At 39.7% G+C, this 21,662-nt stretch overlaps 1 protein-coding gene across 3 annotated transcripts in view; it reads left to right on the top strand.

The window, feature by feature from the left end:
• Positions 1 to 21,662, top strand: part of JMJD1C (jumonji domain containing 1C) — a 551,993-nt gene that overhangs the window by 440,080 nt on the left and 90,251 nt on the right. For all 3 annotated transcript variants that reach the window (XM_053692264.1, XM_053692266.1, XM_053692265.1), the window contains 5 exons: positions 6,643 to 6,748; positions 7,710 to 7,834; positions 8,957 to 9,100; positions 15,359 to 15,524; positions 19,419 to 21,100. In XM_053692264.1, the coding sequence (XP_053548239.1) occupies positions 6,643 to 6,748; positions 7,710 to 7,834; positions 8,957 to 9,100; positions 15,359 to 15,524; positions 19,419 to 21,100 (2,223 nt within the window). The remainder of the gene's footprint in view (positions 1 to 6,642; positions 6,749 to 7,709; positions 7,835 to 8,956; positions 9,101 to 15,358; positions 15,525 to 19,418; positions 21,101 to 21,662) is intronic.

Below are 21,662 nucleotides of genomic sequence, written 5' to 3'. Positions count from 1 at the left end.
AAACGCACCACTATACCCATAGAGGATAGTTGTGCTTTCAAAGATCCTATGGATAAAAAATTAGAAGGTTTGCTTAAAAAGATGTTTGTTCAGCAGGGTTACCTTCTACAACCAATTTCATGCATTGTCCCTGTCGCTACAGCTGCATGTTTCTGGTTCGATGAGCTGATAAAGGCGGTCGATAGTGATTCTCCTCCTTATGAGGAGATTATGGACAGAATCAATGCTCTCAAATTGGCTAATTCTTTCACCCTAGACGCCACTTTGCAATTGGCTAGGTTAGCGGCTAAGAATTCTGGGTTTGCTATTGTGGCGCGCAGAGCGCTTTGGTTGAAATCTTGGTCGGCTGATGCGTCTTCCAAGAACAAGCTACTTAACATTCCTTTCAAGGGGAAAACGCTGTTTGGCCCTGACTTGAAAGAGATTATCTCTGATATCACTGGGGGTAAGGGCCACGCCCTTCCTCAGGATCGGCCCTTCAAGGCAAAAAATAAACCTAATTTTCGTCCCTTTCGTAGAAACGGACCAGCCCAAAGTGCTACGTCCTCTAAGCAAGAGGGTAATACTTCTCAAGCCAAGCCAGCTTGGAGACCAATGCAAGGCTGGAACAAGGGAAAGCAGGCCAAGAAACCTGCCACTGCTACCAAGACAGCATGAAATGTTGGCCCCCGATCCGGGACCGGATCTGGTGGGGGGCAGACTCTCTCTCTTCACTCAGGCTTGGGCAAGAGATGTTATGGATCCTTGGGCGCTAGAAATAGTCTCCCAAGGTTATCTTCTGGAATTCAAGGGACTTCCCCCAAGGGGGAGGTTCCACAGGTCTCAGTTGTCTTCAGACCACATAAAAAGACAGGCATTCTTACATTGTGTAGAAGACCTGTTAAAAATGGGAGTGATTCATCCTGTTCCATTAAGAGAACAAGGGATGGGGTTCTACTCCAATCTGTTCATAGTTCCCAAAAAAGAGGGAACGTTCAGACCAATCTTAGATCTCAAGATCTTAAACAAGTTTCTCAAGGTTCCATCGTTCAAGATGGAAACCATTCGAACTATTCTTCCTTCCATCCAGGAAGGTCAATTCATGACCACGGTGGATTTAAAGGATGCGTATCTACATATTCCTATCCACAAGGAACATCATCGGTTCCTAAGGTTCGCATTCCTGGACAAGCATTACCAGTTCGTGGCGCTTCCTTTCGGATTAGCCACTGCTCCAAGGATTTTCACAAAGGTACTAGGGTCCCTCCTAGCTGTGCTAAGACCAAGGGGCATTGCTGTAGTACCTTACTTGGACAACATTCTGATTCAAGCGTCGTCCCTTCCTCAAGCAAAGGCTCACACGGACATTGTCCTGGCCTTTCTCAGATCTCACGGATGGAAAGTGAACGTGGAAAAGAGTTCTCTATCTCCGTCAACAAGGGTTCCCTTCTTGGGAACAATAATAGACTCCTTAGAAATGAGGATTTTTCTGACAGAGGCCAGAAAAACAAAACTTCTAGACTCTTGTCGGATACTTCATTCCGTTCCTCTTCCTTCCATAGCTCAGTGCATGGAAGTGATCGGGTTGATGGTAGCGGCAATGGACATAGCTCCTTTTGCGCGCATTCATCTAAGACCATTACAACTGTGCATGCTCAGTCAGTGGAATGGGGACTATACAGACTTGTCTCCGAAGATACAAGTAAATCAGAGGACCAGAGACTCACTCCGTTGGTGGCTGTCCCTGGACAACCTGTCACAAGGGATGACATTCCGCAGACCAGAGTGGGTCATTGTCACGACCGACGCCAGTCTGATGGGCTGGGGCGCGGTCTGGGGATCCCTGAAAGCTCAGGGTCTTTGGTCTCGGGAAGAATCTCTTCTACCGATAAATATTCTGGAACTGAGAGCGATATTCAATGCTCTCAAGGCTTGGCCTCAGCTAGCGAGGGCCAAGTTCATACGGTTTCAATCAGACAACATGACAACTGTTGCGTACATCAACCATCAGGGGGGAACAAGGAGTTCCCTAGCGATGGAAGAAGTGACCAAAATCATTCTATGGGCGGAGTCTCACTCCTGCCACCTGTCTGCTATCCACATCCCAGGAGTGGAAAATTGGGAAGCGGATTTTCTGAGTCGTCAGACATTGCATCCGGGGGAGTGGGAACTCCATCCGGAAATCTTTGCCCAAGTCACTCAGCTGTGGGGCATTCCAGACATGGATCTGATGGCCTCTCGTCAGAACTTCAAAGTTCCTTGCTACGGGTCCAGATCCAGGGATCCCAAGGCGGCTCTAGTGGATGCACTAGTAGCACCTTGGACCTTCAAACTAGCTTATGTGTTCCCGCCGTTTCCTCTCATCCCCAGGCTGGTAGCCAGGATCAATCAGGAGAGGGCGTCGGTGATCTTGATAGCTCCTGCGTGGCCACGCAGGACTTGGTATGCAGATCTGGTGAATATGTCATCGGCTCCACCTTGGAAGCTACCTTTGAGACGAGACCTTCTTGTTCAGGGTCCGTTCGAACATCCGAATCTGGTTTCACTCCAGCTGACTGCTTGGAGATTGAACGCTTGATCTTATCGAAGCGAGGGTTCTCAGATTCTGTTATCGATACTCTTGTTCAGGCCAGAAAGCCTGTAACTAGAAAGATTTACCACAAAATTTGGAAAAAATATATCTGTTGGTGTGAATCTAAAGGATTCCCTTGGGACAAGGTTAAGATTCCTAGGATTCTATCCTTCCTTCAAGAAGGATTGGAAAAAGGATTATCTGCAAGTTCCCTGAAGGGACAGATTTCTGCCTTGTCTGTGTTACTTCACAAAAAGCTGGCAGCTGTGCCAGATGTTCAAGCCTTTGTTCAGGCTCTGGTTAGAATTAAGCCTGTTTACAAACCTTTGACTCCTCCTTGGAGTCTCAATTTAGTTCTTTCAGTTCTTCAGGGGGTTCCGTTTGAACCCTTACATTCCGTTGATATTAAGTTATTATCTTGGAAAGTTTTGTTTTTAGTTGCAATTTCTTCTGCTAGAAGAGTTTCAGAATTATCTGCTCTGCAGTGTTCTCCTCCTTATCTGGTGTTCCATGCAGATAAGGTGGTTTTACGTACTAAACCTGGTTTTCTTCCAAAAGTTGTTTCTAACAAAAACATTAACCAGGAGATTATCGTACCTTCTCTGTGTCCGAAACCAGTTTCAAAGAAGGAACGTTTGTTGCACAATTTGGATGTTGTTCGCGCTCTAAAATTCTATTTAGATGCTACAAAGGATTTTAGACAAACATCTTCCTTGTTTGTTGTTTATTCCGGTAAAAGGAGAGGTCAAAAAGCAACTTCTACCTCTCTCTCTTTTTGGATTAAAAGCATCATCAGATTGGCTTACGAGACTGCCGGACGGCAGCCTCCCGAAAGAATCACAGCTCATTCCACTAGGGCTGTGGCTTCCACATGGGCCTTCAAGAACGAGGCTTCTGTTGATCAGATATGTAGGGCAGCGACTTGGTCTTCACTGCACACTTTTACCAAATTTTACAAGTTTGATACTTTTGCTTCTTCTGAGGCTATTTTTGGGAGAAAGGTTTTGCAAGCCGTGGTGCCTTCCATTTAGGTGACCTGATTTGCTCCCTCCCTTCATCCGTGTCCTAAAGCTTTGGTATTGGTTCCCACAAGTAAGGATGACGCCGTGGACCGGACACACCTATGTTGGAGAAAACAGAATTTATGTTTACCTGATAAATTACTTTCTCCAACGGTGTGTCCGGTCCACGGCCCGCCCTGGTTTTTTTAATCAGGTCTGATAATTTATTTTCTTTAACTACAGTCACCACGGTACCATATGGTTTCTCCTATGCAAATATTCCTCCTTAACGTCGGTCGAATGACTGGGGTAGGCGGAGCCTAGGAGGGATCATGTGACCAGCTTTGCTGGGCTCTTTGCCATTTCCTGTTGGGGAAGAGAATATCCCACAAGTAAGGATGACGCCGTGGACCGGACACACCGTTGGAGAAAGTAATTTATCAGGTAAACATAAATTCTGTTTTGAGTTTGACTTATACCAGAAGCCCAGGGTGCCAGAGCACTTAAAATGAAACTTTTGGCTGCAGTATATTATTAAAAATATATTATTTGTTAAAACATGTAATTTTAAAACTATCAACCCTACACTACTCTGTGTTTAACCCCCCAAAGGGTTTAAACACATAGTAGAAGTACTGTTCTGGACCCACAGAGCACTTCTGGTCTCAAGCGGAAAATTCCGCTGATCCAATCACACTAGGAATAATTATTATATTCCACAACATCCTCTTGTTAAGTTTCATGCAGCAATTTTGGCTGTATCCTTGTCTAAACATTTGTCTCTCGACATGCAAAAGCATTATCTTCAAGCATGCTAATAACTTTTTAAACTCTGAATTATATTACTTCAAACATTTATGGTTTGTAGTTATTTGGACTAAAAACAAAACTGCCAAGTTTTCAGCCAAATTAATTAAAAGCATTTGAAACGCATGATTGTATCAGATTTTGCAATCAAGCTTAAATCTTTATCTGTACTTCCTTACAGCTATATTAAAATGTAAATTTTCAACTTCCTTTTTTTATTTTTCTGTTAGTTCACTTTGTTTTCTTTTCAGTGTACATAGTAAAACTTGGGCAAGGTTTCCCTGACCTGTTCTATTCTTACACCAGTTAGTACCCAGGTCAGTCCACGACAACCAGCCTTCATTTTGTTTTTGTTCCAATCTTTATGGGGAAATCAGACCTTCCAAACTTTCAATGACCTCTCTGAATAAAACCACAGGGTCAGTTGGTCTGATCACATAAGCCATCTGGTAACTTTATCTGCGAAGGGGAGGACTTGTATCTTATTTTTATGCTTGCTGGCAAGGGAAAATAAGCTACCTCTGAAGCGCACATCTGAATTTTATATTTTGAGAAATCTCTTGGGACAATTCTAATGCATCCCTGTACACATTATTATTTTGGATGCTTGCAAAACAGGCAGCTGTAGAGGCTTTCATATACTGCTAAGGTTAATGTATTTCCTAGAGAGTCCTTTAGAAAACACAATAATATGCACGAGAATTGTAGCAGCATTTTTTTTTCTTTGTTCTAATTCAAACAAAATATATATCGTTTTCTGTATTCAGAGACATTTGTATAAATATTCTGAATAAAAACACTAAGCAGATATTTTGCGTTGTGGTTTTAAGAGAATTTGTTTGTTATATAACCAAATTAAATGACTTGAGAACACTTACAGAAAATTAAATTACACTTAGTTTATATATGATTGTGTTGATTTAAAGACCTAAATGTGATTAAGGTTGCATATTACTTTGTCTAAAGCGATAGGAGAATCCAAATTGAACTTGCATGATTAAAATAGAACATGTTCTTTTAAGACACTTTTGAATTCAATTCTATTTTCAAATGTACTTTGTTCTTTTGGTATCCATTGTTGGAAAATAATATGTGCATATCCTAAACTAGCTGCTGGTTGGTGCCTGCACACATTTGTCTCTTGTGATTGGCTGACTAGATGTGTTTTGCTACCTGTCATGTATTGCATTGCTGCCCCTTCAGCAAAGGATAGCAAGGGAATGAAGCTAATTTGATAATAAAAGTAAATTGGAAAGTGGTTTTAAATTGTATGTTCTATCTGAAGCATGAAAGAGGAAAAAAAAGTTTCACATCCCTTTAAAACTATGTTCAATGCTGAATTTCTGCTTTGTTTGCATTATTATAGTTTCAGCACATTTATAAAATAATTGTTATGACCTATACCACATTGTTTCTAAAACAGAATCATTCCTTTGGGTTTTAATGAGATGATTCAAATGGTTTAATATTTTAAATTTAGGTGCTGCATATGTAAATCTTGATGTTTAATTCATATGAAATGTGTATAATACCTGATATTGCATAAAGAATTTATTTTATATAAAATAATTTTTTATTTTAACTGACTGCAAAACACTAATAATTAAACCACAATCCATTCATTAGTTAGTGGTTGAGTAGTGTGCTTTTATGTATTCATAAGTAGTAACTCCTGATTTGTTCATAGTATTTAATTAGCCTATGTTATCATATGCTATCTTTATTACACCTCGTGCCTGTGCACACCCATATGGAAATATTCATATCTAAGTGCATGAGGAGCAAGCGTGTTGATTTCATATTAATATTATATGTCTTTCAAAATAAGATTTCTATAATATTGACACCTCTTTACAGTTTTTAAAAGAAAATGGGTAAAATAATAATCTCTACTTATGTCTCTTCTATAAGGATAATTTTTATTTTAAAAACATATACACAGTTTTTTTTAGTTGGATCATATTTAAGAACGCAAATGGCTACAAATATCTATACACTAATGGAAATGTTGTTTTTCATGCATTAATAGCTAGCCATATGCATTTTTTTAAATGCGCAGAATGTCTTGCCCGTGTAATTTTTTATACAGTAGACACAAATCAAAGGGCTATATATAGATGTGTTTTTGCTTTCTTGGACAACATGCTGTCTACAGTATGAATCTGAGACCTTGAGTTCTAAATATGAGCTAGCAATCCTTGCCTGATCTTGTTTGTGCATTTGTGTACAGTTATATTGAGCACAAGGATACTAATCTTGTACTGTTTTTCCTTGTTTTTCTAGGATGAAGTAGACAGTCTACACCCAGTTCTCAGGGACAATCCCCAACTTCACGAGGAGGTGAAAGCTTGGGTTAAAGAGCATAAGGTTCAGGAGATTTTTATGCAAGGTAAGGGTTTTACCTTCTTATCTACTTCAGTTATTAAAAGGGCAACCATACAGTTGAAATTAAAGAACATTGTAAAGGAAAAATAAAATGCTGTAATTCCTTCAATTCAAAGAGGTAAAACACATAGCTATTAAACATTGCAGGTTTGTGCAGATGTGATGCGCATTCCCTAGAGATTGAAAGGAACCGCTCATGCTCAGTAATTTCATGTCCCATCAAACAAGTAAACGGAGGATTATGAGATCCACTGTTTACTCAGTGAAGTAGTATCTGCAAAAACGTGAGCGTGCTATCATCCCTATCTAACCACCATGCATGCGCGACACTATCATGACTGCACATGGAGACAATATATAGGCTCACATGACCCACATGTACTGCACAACTTAACGCATGCGCACAAGGAGCTGCTATTCACTTCAGCTAGCCATGATGATTAGTTACAAGTTATATGCAATAAAAAAAACTACTGCAAAATAATGCACTTTATACTAATATTATGAGTATGGTTAGCCTTGTTGTCTGCAGACCAAAGCCCAGATTGGTTCATCCAAATAAGTCACATGGTGGGTGGAGTTTGGCTGTTGAAAATTAATTGCTGTAAAAAGCATGTTGTTTTGTTTTAAAAAAAAAAAAACATTTAGACTTGGCTGATATGTTGTCCTTTAGCAATACAACATAAAATGTCTTGTAATTACTAGCTGTTTACTGTCCTTTTAATTGCTGCTTTAGAGCAACAATGCACTATGGGAACTAGCTTAACACTTTGGGTGAGCTAATGACAAGATTCATATGTGTGTAGCTCCTGAGCCTACCAAGGTATGCTTTTAAACAAAGGATACCAATAAAACATTTTGATTCATACTCTGTCTGAACCACAATGTCCCTTTATAATATAACAATAGATGCAGAATTTGTATTGTATTTATTGTCCATTAACATGTATTTGTTTGTTCTATAGGTCCTTATTCGTTAAACGGCTATCGAGTGAGGGTATACAGACAAGACTCTGCCACCCAGTGGTTCACTGGCATAATAACTCACCATGACCTTTTTACCCGCACTATGATTGTTATGAATGACCAGGTAAGTTGATATACTGCTGAAAATCTTTCCTCACAGCATGTATATCTCTGCTGTAAGCCATCATAATGAACTCGCGTGTCAGATGTAGATATTAAAGGGACAGTTTGCCATACATTTTTCTCTCCTGTAATTTGTTCCTAATAATTAATTTTTTTTTCCTGCTGGAGTGTATTAAATTGTTTACAAATAGCTCCCTTACCTTTTAGATTTTGGCATTTGATATCGCTGTTTTTGCTTGTGGTATCCCAAACTCTACTGAAAGTTTCTATACTTAAGTATTGGCTATCTAAAAGGTGTGTAAACATAGCCAGTAGAAGATAATGTTCGTTTTCAATTGTTCTCTCTAGTTATTGGGCTTTGTTTTTTAATAAGAAAACCAGCTATTTCATATACAAAATAAACCTAAAGAAGCAGTTTTATCAGCTTGTATAACAAATTATTGGAAACACATTAAGAGAAAAACTATTTTTCACATACACTGTCCCATCAAAAGGTACCACTTTCGATAGCATCTAGCGCAGCTTTTAGTAATCATCTTATTGTGATTGCACTTTCTCACCCCACACCCACTTTGCCATAGTACTTGTAATATCATTTGTCAGCAGATCATAATAAGTGGGGGCAAGATGTGTGTGTAAAGAGCATAAGACTCCCCTATTATGTTCCTGGGGACTGTCATGTCAACTTACAATCGTACCCAGCACCACGGGGGCAATAGTGGGATCTTTATTAACCGGAGGTTTTTTCTTTTCATAATTAGTGTTTTTTTTTTACTTTTGCTAAAGCAGATTGTGTCAGTGTCAAGACTTTTCTCTATTCTTTTGGTAATCTGCCCTGCCTTTCCTTCTGTCTATATGTTACTGCCGTCGTATATCATATTATTTATATATTTATCTTTGTGTGTGTGTCTCTATCTTTTCATTCATCCGCATAACCACGACAATTAACCCACACATTAAGTAAACAATTGCAGCACTGTTTTACAAAAGCAATATAATGTTACATTGTTATTCAAGTGTTTTTTTTTTCTGCCTGTTGAGCGCCTGCCTCCACTGGTTACATACGAGTGCATGAATACTAATGGTGTAATGTCTTTTATATTTCTCTTTTTTTTTCAACCAGGTACTAGAGCCACAGAATGTTGACCCTTCTATGGTTCAGATGACCTTTCTAGATGATGTTGTTTACTCTTTATTAAAAGGTGAAAATATTGGCATAACATCTCGGCGTAGATCTCGCTCCAATCAGAATAGCAACACAATTCATGTAAGATATTGGGGGGGTTTAGTGCAATATTCTGTTAATATTTTGCCTGTTTAAAGGGACATTGGTCAATAAAAAATCAGCTTTGTTTGAAAAACGTCACTGCTCCTGCAATTTTTATGGATTACTCTTATATATGTAACTTTAACCCTATGTGGCTACTAAAACGTTTGCCTGGATCCTCAATATTATTGCCAGCTCCTGTTTAAAAAAAAAATAAAAAAATGTTTAATTCAATTTTTTTTTTAAACGTTTGTAATTTCTGCCTTTCTCCAACATAGGTGTGTCCGGTCCACGGCGTCATCCTTACTTGTGGGATATTCTCTTCCCCAACAGGAAATGGCAAAGAGCCCAGCAAAGCTGGTCACATGATCCCTCCTAGGCTCCGCCTACCCCAGTCATTCTCTTTGCCGTTGCACAGGCAACATCTCCACGGAGATGGCTAAGAGTTTTTTTGGTGTTTAAATGTAGTTTTTATTCTTCAATCAAGTGTTTGTTATTTTAAAATAGTGCTGGTATGTACTATTTACTCTGAAACAGAAAAGAGAAGAAGATTTCTGTTTGTAAGAGGAAGATGATTTTAGCAAACGTTACTAAAATCGATTGCTGTTTCCACACAGGACTGTTGAGATGAAGTAACTTCAGTTGGGGGAAGCAGTTGGCAGACTTTTCTGCCTGAGGTATGACTGGCCACATTTCTAACAAGACTTTGTAATGCTGGAAGGCTGTCATTTTCCCTATGGGGACCGGTAAGCCATTTTCTTAGATTAAGTAAAAGAATAAAGGGCTTTATAAGGGCTTAAAAAACTGGTAGACATTTTTCTGGGCTAAAACGATTACTTTGCTAAGCATATTTGGCAGATTATAACTCTTTATAGTTATTATAATCTTGGGGATTGTTGTTAAAAAACGGCAGGCACTGTATGGACACCTTTTTCAGATGGGGGCCTTCTCTAGTCATAGGCAGAGCCTCATTTTCGCGCCACTAATGCGCAGTTGTTTTTGGAAAGCAAGGCATGCAGATGCATGTGTGAGGAGCTAAGAACCACTGAAAAAGCTTATAGAAGGCGTCATTTGGTATCGTATTCCCCTCTGGGCTTGGTTGGGTCTCAGCAAAGCAGATACCTGGGACTGTATAGGGGTTAAATGTAAAAACGGCTCCGGTTCCGTTATTTTAAGGGTTAAAGCTTTCAAATTTGGTGTGCAAAACTTTTAAGGCTTTAAGACACTGTGGTGAAATTTTGGTGAATTTTGAACAATTGCTTCATGCTTTTTCGCATATTCAGTAATAAAGTGTGTTCTGTTTAAAATTTAAAGTGACAGTAACGGTTTTATTTTAAAACGTTTTTTGTGCTTTGTTGACAAGTGTAAGCCTGTTTAACATGTCTGAACCATCAGATAAGCGATGTTCTATATGTATGAAAGCCAATGTGTCTCCCCATTTAAATATATGTGATAATTGTGACATAGTGTCCAAACAAAGTAGGGACAATGATGCCACAGATAATAATAGTGCCCAAGATGATTCTTCAGATGAGGGGAGTAAGCATGGTACTGCATCATCCCCTTCTGTGTCTACACCAGTTTTGCCCACACAAGAGGCCCCTAGTACATCTAGTGCGCCAATACTTATTACCATGCAACAATTAACGGCTGTTATGGATAATTCTATTGCAAATATTTTATCTAAAATGCCTACTTATCAGAGAAAGCGCGATTGCTCTGTTTTAAACACTGAAGAGCAAGAGGACGCTGATGATAACGTTTCTGACATACCCTCACACCAATCTGAAGGGGCCAGGAGGGAGGTTTTGTCTGAGTGAGAAATTTCAGATTCAGGAAAAATTTCTCAGCAAGCTGAACCTGATGTTGTAACATTTAAATTTAAATTAGAACATCTCCGCGCACTGCTTAAGGAGGTATTATCTACTCTGGATAATTGTGACAATTTAGTCATTCCAGAGAAATTATGTAAGATGGACAAGTTCCTAGAGGTTCCGGTGCCCCCCGATGTTTTTCCTATACCCAAGCGGGTGGCGGACATAGTAAATAAGGAATGGGAAAGGCCCGGCATACCTTTTTGTTCCTCCCCCTATATTTAAGAAATTATTTCCTATAGTCGACCCCAGAAAGGACTTATGGCAGACAGTCCCTAAGGTCGAGGGGGCGGTCTCTACTCTAAACAAACGCACTACTATTCCCATAGAAGATAGTTGTGCTTTCAAAGATCCTATGGATAAAAAATTAGAGGGTTTGCTTAAAAAGATGTTTGTTCAGCAAGGTTACCTTCTACAACCAATTTCATGCATTGTTCCTGTCACTACGGCAGCGTGTTTCTGGTTCGAAGAACTAGAAAAGTCGCTCAATAAAGAGTCTTCGTATGAGGAGGTTATGGACAGAGTTCAAGCACTTAAATTGGCTAACTCTTTTATTCTAGATGCCGCTTTGCAATTAGCTAGATTAGCGGCGAAAAATTCAGGGTTTGCTATCGTGGCGCGCAGAGCGCTTTGGCTAAAGTCTTGGTCAGCGGATGTGTCTTCCAAGACAAAATTGCTTAACATCCCTTTCAAGGGTAAAACACTGTTTGGTCCTGATTTGAAAGAGATTATTTCAGACATCACCGGGGGAAAGGGCCACGCCCTTCCTCAGGATAGGTCTTTTAAGGCTAGAAATAAGCCTAATTTTCGTCCCTTTCGCAGAAACGGACCAGCCTCTACTTCTACATCCTCTAAGCAAGAGGGTAATACTTCTCAACCCAAACCAGCCTGGAGACCGATGCAAGGCTGGAACAAGGGTAAGCAGGCCAAGAAGCCTGCCACTGCTACCAAAACAGCATGAAGGGATGGCCCCCGATCCGGGACCGGATCTGGTGGGGGGCAGACTTTCTCTCTTTGCTCAGGCCTGGGCAAGAGATGTTCAGGATCCTTGGGCACTAGAAATAGTTTCTCAAGGTTATCTCCTGGAATTCAAGGAACTACCCCCAAGGGGAAGGTTCCACAGGTCTCAATTATCTTCAAACCAAATAAAAAGACAGGCATTCTTACATTGTGTAGAAGACCTGTTAAAGATGGGAGTAATTCATCCAGTTCCAATAGGGGAACAAGGGATGGGGTTTTACTCCAACCTGTTCATAGTTCCCAAAAAAGAGGGAACATTCAGACCAATTTTAGATCTCAAGATCCTAAACAAATTTCTCAGGGTTCCATCGTTCAAAATGGAAACCATTCGAACGATCCTTCCTACCATCCAGGAAGGTCAATTTATGACCACGGTGGATTTAAAGGATGCGTACCTACATATTCCTATCCACAAGGAACATTATCAGTTCCTAAGGTTCGCTTTTCTGGACAAGCATTACCAGTTTGTGGCACTCCCATTCGGATTAGCCACTGCTCCGAGAATTTTCACAAAGGTACTAGGGTCCCTTCTAGCGGTTCTAAGACCAAGGGGCATTGCAGTAGTACCGTACTTGGACGACATCCTGATTCAAGCGTCGTCTCTGTCAAAAGCAAAGGCTCATACGGACATCGTCCTAGCCTTTCTCAGATATCACGGATGGAAAGTGAACATAGAAAAGAGTTCTCTTTCCCCGTCAACAAGAGTTCCCTTCTTGGGAACAATAATAGACTCCTTAGAAATGAGGATTTTTCTGACAGAGGTCAGAAAATCAAAACTTCTAAGCTCTTGTCAAGTACTTCATTCTGTTCTTCGTCCTTCCATAGCGCAGTGCATGGAAGTAATAGGATTGATGGTTGCAGCAATGGACATAGTTCCTTTTGCACGAATTCATCTAAGACCATTACAACTGTGCATGCTCAGACAGTGGAATGGGGATTATACAGACTTGTCTCCGACGATTCAAGTAGATCAAAGGACCAGAGATTCACTCCGTTGGTGGCTGATCCTGGACAACCTGTCACAGGGAATGAGCTTCCGCAGACCAGAGTGGGTCATTGTCACGACCGACGCCAGTCTGGTGGGCTGGGGCGCGGTCTGGGAACCCCTGAAAGCTCAGGGTCTATGGTCTCGGGAAGAATCTCTTCTCCCGATAAACATTCTGGAACTGAGAGCGATATTCAATGCTCTCAAAGCTTGGCCTCATCTAGCAAAGGCCAAATTCATAAGGTTTCAATCAGACAACATGACGACAGTTGCATATATCAACCATCAGGGGGGAACAAGGAGTTCCCTGGCGATGGAGGAAGTGACCAAGATAATTCAATGGGCGGAGGATCACTCCTGCCACTTGTCTGCAATCCACATCCCAGGAGTGGAAAATTGGGAAGCGGATTTTCTGAGTCGTCAGACATTCCATCCGGGGGAGTGGGAACTCCATCCGGAAATCTTTGCCCAAATAACTCGATTATGGGGCATTCCAGACATGGATCTGATGGCCTCTCGTCAGAACTTCAAGGTTCCTTGTTACGGGTCCAGATCCAGGGATCCCAAGGCGACTCTAGTAGATGCACTAGTAGCACCTTGGACCTTCAACCTAGCTTATGTATTCCCACCGTTTCCTCTCATTCCCAGGCTGGTAGCCAGGATCAATCTGGAGAGGGCTTCGGTGATCTTGATAGCTCCTGCGTGGCCACGCAGGACTTGGTATGCAGACCTGGTGAATATGTCATCGGCTCCACCATGGAAGCTACCTTTGAGACAGGACCTTCTTGTTCAAGGTCCATTCGAACATCCGAATCTGGTTTCCCTCCAACTGACTGCTTGGAGATTGAACGCTTGATTTTATCAAAGCGTGGGTTTTCAGATTCTGTAATAGATACTCTGATTCAGGCTAGAAAGCCTGTAACTAGAAAAATTTACCATAAGATATGGAAAAAATATATCTGTTGGTGTGAATCTAAAGGATTCCCATGGAACAAGATAAAAATTCCTAAGATTCTATCCTTTCTACAAGAAGGTTTGGAGAAAGGATTATCTGCAAGTTCTCTGAAGGGACAGATCTCTGCGTTATCTGTTTTACTTCACAAAAGGCTGGCAGCTGTGCCAGACGTTCAAGCGTTTGTTCAGGCTCTGGTTAGAATCAAGCCTGTTTACAGACCTTTGACTCCTCCCTGGAGTCTTAATCTAGTTCTTTCAGTTCTTCAAGGGGTTCCGTTTGAACCCTTACATTCCGTAGATATTAAGTTATTATCTTGGAAAGTGTTGTTTTTGGTTGCAATTTCTTCTGCTAGAAGAGTTTCTGAGTTATCTGCTCTGCAGTGTTCTCCGCCCTATCTGGTGTTCCATGCAGATAAGGTGGTTTTGCGTACTAAGCCTGGTTTTCTTCCGAAAGTTGTTTCCAACAAGAATATTAAACAGGAGATAGTTGTACCTTCTTTGTGTCCGAATCCAGTTTCAAAGAAGGAACGTTTGTTACACAATTTGGACGTAGTCCGTGCTCTAAAATTCTATTTAGAGGCCCCTAAAGATTTCAGACAAACATCTTCTTTGTTTGTTGTTTATTCTGGTAAAAGGAGAGGTCAAAAGGCAACTTCTACCTCTCTTTCTTTTTGGCTTAAAAGCATTATCCGATTGGCTTATGAGACTGCCGGACGGCAGCCTCCTGAAAGAATCACAGCTCATTCCACTAGGGCTGTGGCTTCCACATGGGCCTTCAAGAACGAGGCTTCTGTTGACCAGATATGTAAGGCAGCGACTTGGTCTTCACTGCACACTTTTGCCAAATTTTACAAATTTGATACTTTTGCTTCTTCGGAGGCTATTTTTGGGAGAAAGGTTTTGCAAGCCGTGGTGCCTTCCATTTAGGTGACCTGATTTGCTCCCTCCCTTCATCCGTGTCCTAAAGCTTTGGTATTGGTTCCCACAAGTAAGGATGACGCCGTGGACCGGACACACCTATGTTGGAGAAAACAGAATTTATGCTTACCTGATAAATTACTTTCTCTAACGGTGTGTCCGGTCCACGGCCCGCCCTGGTTTTTTAATCAGGTCTGATGAATTATTTTCTCTAACTACAGTCACCACGGTATCATATGGTTTCTCCTATGCATATTTCCTCCTGTACGTCGGTCGAATGACTGGGGTAGGCGGAGCCTAGGAGGGATCATGTGACCAGCTTTGCTGGGCTCTTTGCCATTTCCTGTTGGGGAAGAGAATATCCCACAAGTAAGGATGACACCGTGGACCGGACACACCGTTGGAGAAAGTAATTTATCAGGTAAGCATAAATTCTGTTTTTATTTGTGTTGCACGTAATCCCTTTTAGTGTGGCTGTTTTGTAATTATTATTAATGTTGTTTGTAGGGTCATTATACACGTGCACAAGCTAATAGTCCCAGGCCAGCAATGAACTCTCAAACGTCCTCAAAGCAGCGAAATGCCCGTTTAAATAAAAGGAAAGGATCGGATAGCAGTATTCCTGACGAAGATAGAATGAAAGAAGAAAGATGTGATAGCATTGGTAGAACAGGTATGTGATTCTTGATTTCACTGACCAAGTGGATAATTTAGCACCATATTAGTAGTAATCAAGTTTTTTAATCTATGTAACATTAATGGGACATTAAACGCCTGCATATATTAATATACACTGTTTATTTACATGTAGTAAAACATTATTTATTTTGTTCTCCTTTCCTTTAATTTAATTCTGAATATTGTGGGCTTTCCAATTTGTGTTAAACATGGTGCAGACCCAGCTATATTCCACCTTGTCATTGGTTGCACACTCTAGTAAGCCATTTATAACCATTCCTAATTGGCCTCAGCAAAAAAGTAACCTAAGTTACAATATGGTAGTGCCCACTGCTTTATCGGCATTAACTTTACCCTTATTTTTTTCAATATTTAAACAACTAATATTACTAAATGCACAAATTATTCTCTGACTAATCTTTGCTCTGACTACATCTTTCAAGCAATGTGTTTAATGTCCCTTTAAGGAAAGCATTATTGTTTATATATTAAACTAGATGTTTGGTATCTAAAATAATCAAATGATCTGACAGCCTGCTGAGCTATTTGTTGTCATGGATTGGAAATATGCTAATTGATTGGAATGTGATTCCTTAACTTAAATGCACGATTTTCTTTCCAACAACAAAATGATGTTTTAGCAAAAATAAAATATTTTTCGTAGTTTTCTTCTTTAAAAATAATAATAAAAAAAACACTACTTATTAACCCCTTCCTGCCCTTAGGACGTTCTATGCCATTCTAACTGCACTGGGCTTTAGCGCCCTTAGGACGGCATGGAACTTCCTAGCCGTTTGGCTGTACTGAAGCCCTAGGTGCTTCCTGAATGGGATGGCGGGCTGGAGGGGGCGCCTAACGTCATAGACACTCACCCCCACCCTGACACGATCTCATCATTGGGACGTGATCACATGATTTAAATTTTTACTTATTTTTACTTTTTTCCGATGTAGACAAATAAGTTGGGCTGGAAGAATTAGTCTCTTGCTTTCGATTTGGATACTACTTTGCTTCTTTTCAGCCATTACACAATGTATCGACTGAGCAATAAAAGATAGGAGCCAGTATCTCCCTGGCTCCTGGGTTTGTCAAGCTCTGTCCTAAGGGGTATGATTATAATTTTTTTTTGTTTTTGTTAAAACATAGTTTTGTTTATAGAAATTGAGTGTTTATTATTATGTGTTTGTAAATTGCGACCAAATGTGACGCGGAGTACATGTAAAGCAATACAAATACGTAAACAGTGATGCATTGCTTCCATGTTTTTTTTTATTATAGTAATTAGTAGTGCTACGTATTATGGAACTAGAACTTCTATCTTTACCAGCCCTGCAAATTAAGTAAGAAATGGGCCTTTAGGTTAATTTTCTCTTGTAAGAGGACCTACTTCTCCTATTAGGGATAAATATAATTCCATCAGTAATGACTTTCTGCCTTGTGATGTCACGATGAGATAAGAGAACAAGAATTATAATAGATAAGGCACAAATACATGGTTTTAACATTCGTTGGTTACAATAAATGTTTACCGCTCTCTTCAAATGTTTTTGGAGATGTCCTGATTTTTAAATTAATCAGCACCAGATGTTGCCACTTACTTTTGGTCATCAGATATTCTTCATATGACAAACATTTGGTATCTGCATTATGATTTAAATTAATGTTTGGCTACACATATTGTATGCACAACAGTTCATATTTCTATGGTAAAGTTGTTCAATTTAATTCCATTTAAAGGGACAGTCTACACCAGAATTTTTGTTGTTTTAAAAGATAGATAATCCCTTTATTACACATTCCCCAGTTTTGCATAACCAACACAGTTATATTAATATACCATTAACCTCTGTGATTACCTTGTATCTAAGCCTCTGCAAACTGCCCCTTTATTTCAGTTCTTTTGACAGACTTGCAGTTTAGCCAATCAGTGCCTGCTCCCAGATAACTTCACGTGCACAAGCACAGTGTTATCTACATGAAAAACATGAACTAACACCCTCTAGTGGTGAAAAACTGTTAAAATGAATTCTGAAAAGAGGTGGCCTTCAAGGTCTAAGAAATTAGCATATGAACCTCCTAGGTTAAGCTTTCAACTAAGAATACCAAGAGAACAAAGCAAAATTGGTGATAAAAGTAAATTGGAAAATTGTTTACAATTGCATGCTCTATCTGAATCATTTAAGTTTTTTTTTTAGCCCAGACTGTCCCTTTAAATATGTCAAAATCATTGACAGTTCATATTCAGTTTCATAGCAGTAATAGGTATTTAAATTCAGTTGTAATATTCATATTTAAAGAGACATAATACCTATATGCAAAATCACTTGAAAGTGATGCAGTGTAACAAGAAAATATCACCTGAACATCGCTATGTAAAATAGGAATATACTTTACCTTAAAAGTACTTCAGCTCACAATGGTAAGTGCTGTGTGAACAGATATACTGTAGCTTCTGTCAGCTGCATGTTGAAAAAATAAGCACAACAGCCAATCAGCTTCATCAGTGCTAATGTCATACTTTGCTTTACTGCGATCACATGAGATTTAACTGAAATCCTGTGAGATTTCATAGTAAACTTCCTTAAACTGAGGAGGGAAATAACATGACTGTGCCTGCACATGCCAGATGCATGTTCCCATGCAAGTCCTGGGACTAGCATCCTAATTGGCAGCTTAAACTGCATTTACAATGGGATGTGGCTACTTAGGAAATTTTGATGTGACATATCTTTCTTTTTTAATTAGAGATGGTCAGGTGATATTTTCTCATCAGCTTTTTACAGCTATGCAGCATCACTTTGAAGTGCCTCAACATTTGGGTACTATGTCCCTTTAAGGGTCCCTACATTCTTAATAGTACGTTGGAAGTAGATAGGCGTTTAACTATAAAGGGATATAAACACCTCTTGTTTTTGTTAAAGGTACATTAAACACTAAGTACATTTTATAAGCATAATATTAAGGTTATTCCCCGCCTTCCTCTAGTCATGGGTGCCTCCATGTTGAAATCTAGCAATCACTACATTTCAGTGCTGAGCTATTTGCACATGTACATTATGGATGCCATTTTGGGACCTAGGGTTAACCTACGGGTATCTGAAGGAGAAGATACCTGCAGGGTTACCTAGGTCCCAAAATGGCGGCATCCATAATTAGAGGGAGGTACATGAAATGTATTTTGTTTTTAACGTTCCTTTAAAAAATTGTACTTTGTCTAACGCTTCCTAGAGAAACCAAAACATAACAATTTGTAACCTAGTTTTTCAAACCGCTACAAATAGCCTAAACCAGCTATTTGATTTTCACCATTTGTAGGTTGCTGCATTACTTTTTGGCCTTCTCTAGGTGGCATAAGACGAGCATAGTTTTATACAGAAGCAATACGTGTTAAAAGTACTTTTAGTCTGTACTTACCTTCTTCTAGAAAATGGTGAAGGTACCACTGCCTCTAGTTTTTCACTGCCAACCAAAGGTGGATTATGGGCGTATAGGGTCATGATTGACTGGGGGCATGCCTCTAGCCCAACCTTGGCTCTCCAGATGTTTTAGAACTACTTTTCCCATGATGCTTAGGCAGCTTAAATATACTTAAGCATCATGGGAAATGTAGTTCTAAAACAACTGGAGAGCCAAGGTTGCTGACCCTTGCTCTAGCCAATCAGGAGTCCATGTGTACTTTATTCATGAAAGCACACATTCTGAGAGCAGTCGAAAACAATGGAAGCAGCAGTTTCTTCAACAGTTTCCAGAAGAATAAAGGTGGTGTTTTTATTAAGGTAAGTACATTCTTTTAGGTTTAATGTACTTTTACTTTAATTATGGGATTAAGCTTATAAAAGGGTTTTATGTTCCTTTAATTTGTACATTAATTCTATCTTTCTCATTACAGAAAATCTGAAAAGGAACAAACATTTTCACAGTAAAAGGAGAAAACCTGAGGAGGATGAAAAGAAATTAATTCTGAAAAGGCTACGCACAGAAAATATTTCAGACTACTCTGAAAGCAGTGACTCAGAAAATTCAAATAAAAGGATAATAGATTCTTCCTCTGAGCAGAATTCCGAGAACGAGTTGAAATGCAAGAACACTTCAAAGATAAATGGAGATGGAGGAATATCCCAAAGTAGCGAAAGGACTGAGGAACAGACACTAATAGATAGGCATTCTCCATGGAATGAAATGCAGGACGATAAAAAGTATATAGGATCAGAAAGAATGAAATCAGCTGACATACAGCTGCAGGACGTTAAACCTCAGTTTCTTCGATCTGAGCAAACAGCACTTTATGATCAGAATTCCAATAATCCACATGCTCAAGATATTGTGGTAGAAAAGAGCAACACTACGGAATTGTCTCAGAATGAGCAGCTAGTCATAAAACCTCCAACGCCAAAAAATGCTGTTCTCTTAAACAGTGAAAACAATTCCGACAAGGCACCCCAGGAAAATCATGACAATATCATAGGCTTGCAAGCCTCTCCCAAGACAGAGTTACAAAGCAATGCCTTGAAACCCTCATTTGGAAATGCTAATTTTTCTGATATAAAGAAGCAAAATTCTGAGCCAAGTTGGAATGAGAATGTTAATAAAAAAGCAGATTACGCACTTTCTTCTGGAGTGTTAAAAACCTCCCAGTTTTCAAAGGACTTTAATGACCGGGATAAAATACATCATAGTTCTGTTATTGGAAGCTCATCACTTACAGATGAGCAGAAGAGACTCCAAAAGCAAACCCTAGATGCTTTGAAACCCAAGCCACATAGGACGGATTGTTCTAGTAAAATTAAATATAATACTTCTCCTGATTGTTTGAAGTCACGTTCTGTGCATTCCCCTGATATCATGAAACATAAGTTGAATTATCACAATAGTCAAAATTCAGGAATTTTAAGGTCCATAAATCAGTTGGATTCTGACCTCCATCGATCCAGTTTTCATCCAGTGGCCACAAGAGTGAGTGCTATTGAGTCTACAAAAAGTCCTCTTATAATAGACAAAAATGAACATTTTACGGTTTACAGGGACCCAGCACTTGTTGGACCAGAGTCTGCACCTAATCACTTATCGCCCTATTTGCACCAGCACAATTTTGCTCTTCATTCTCCAGCTCATCGAACATGTTTACCTCCAAACAGCCATCACCCAGCACTAACAGCTAATCCTCATTTGCTAACCTCGTCCTCAAACCAAGCGCCCATGTCTGCTATTAACGCTCACTCGTTGGGAAGCACTTCCCACCATTCAGTGCATCACCCTCATCTACTTCCTGCCGTAATACCTGGAATGCCTCCTGCGTCCTTATTAGGTGGCCACCCTCAGCTAGAGACTGCACATGCCAGCAGCCTAAGTCACCTAGCACTTGCACATCAACAGCAGCAGCAAATGTTACAGCACCAGTCACCTCATCTTTTAAGCCAAGCTCACCCTTCGGCTTCTTATAATCAACTGGGACTATATCCAATTATTTGGCAGTATCCAAATGGGAGCCATGCCTACCCAGGTATTGGTCTACCATCCTCAAAGTGGGTGCATCCTGAAAATCACGTGAATGCTGAGGCTTCAATGAGACGGGTAAGAAACATCTGCTGTTTTCACATTTGAGTATGTGTGTGTGTGTGTGTATGTGTATGTGTATATATATGTGTATATATATATATATATATATATATATATATATATGTATGTGTATATACAGGGAGTGCAGAATTATTAGGCAAGTTGTATTTTTGAGGATTAATTTTATTATTGAACAACAACCATGTTCTCAATAAACCCAAAAAAATCATTAATATCAAAGCTGAATAGTTTTGGAAGTAGTTTTTAGTTTGTTTTTAGTTATAGCTATTTTAGGGGGATATCTGTGTGTGCAGGTGACTATTACTGTGCATAATTATTAGGCAACTTAACAAAAAACAAATATATACCCATTTCAATTATTTATTTTTACCAGTGAAACCAATATAACATCTCAACATTCACAAATATACATTTCTGACATTCAAAAACAAAACAAAAACAAATCAGTGACCAATATAGCCACCTTTCTTTGCAAGGACACTCAAAAGCCTGCCATCCATGGATTCTGTCAGTGTTTTGATCTATTCACCATCAACATTGCGTGCAGCAGCAACCA

The sequence above is a fragment of the Bombina bombina genome, chromosome 9 (genome assembly GCF_027579735.1).
Source record: "Bombina bombina isolate aBomBom1 chromosome 9, aBomBom1.pri, whole genome shotgun sequence".
Taxonomy (NCBI): Eukaryota; Metazoa; Chordata; class Amphibia; order Anura; family Bombinatoridae; genus Bombina; species Bombina bombina.
This window is presented reverse-complemented; position numbering and strand designations above follow the sequence as displayed.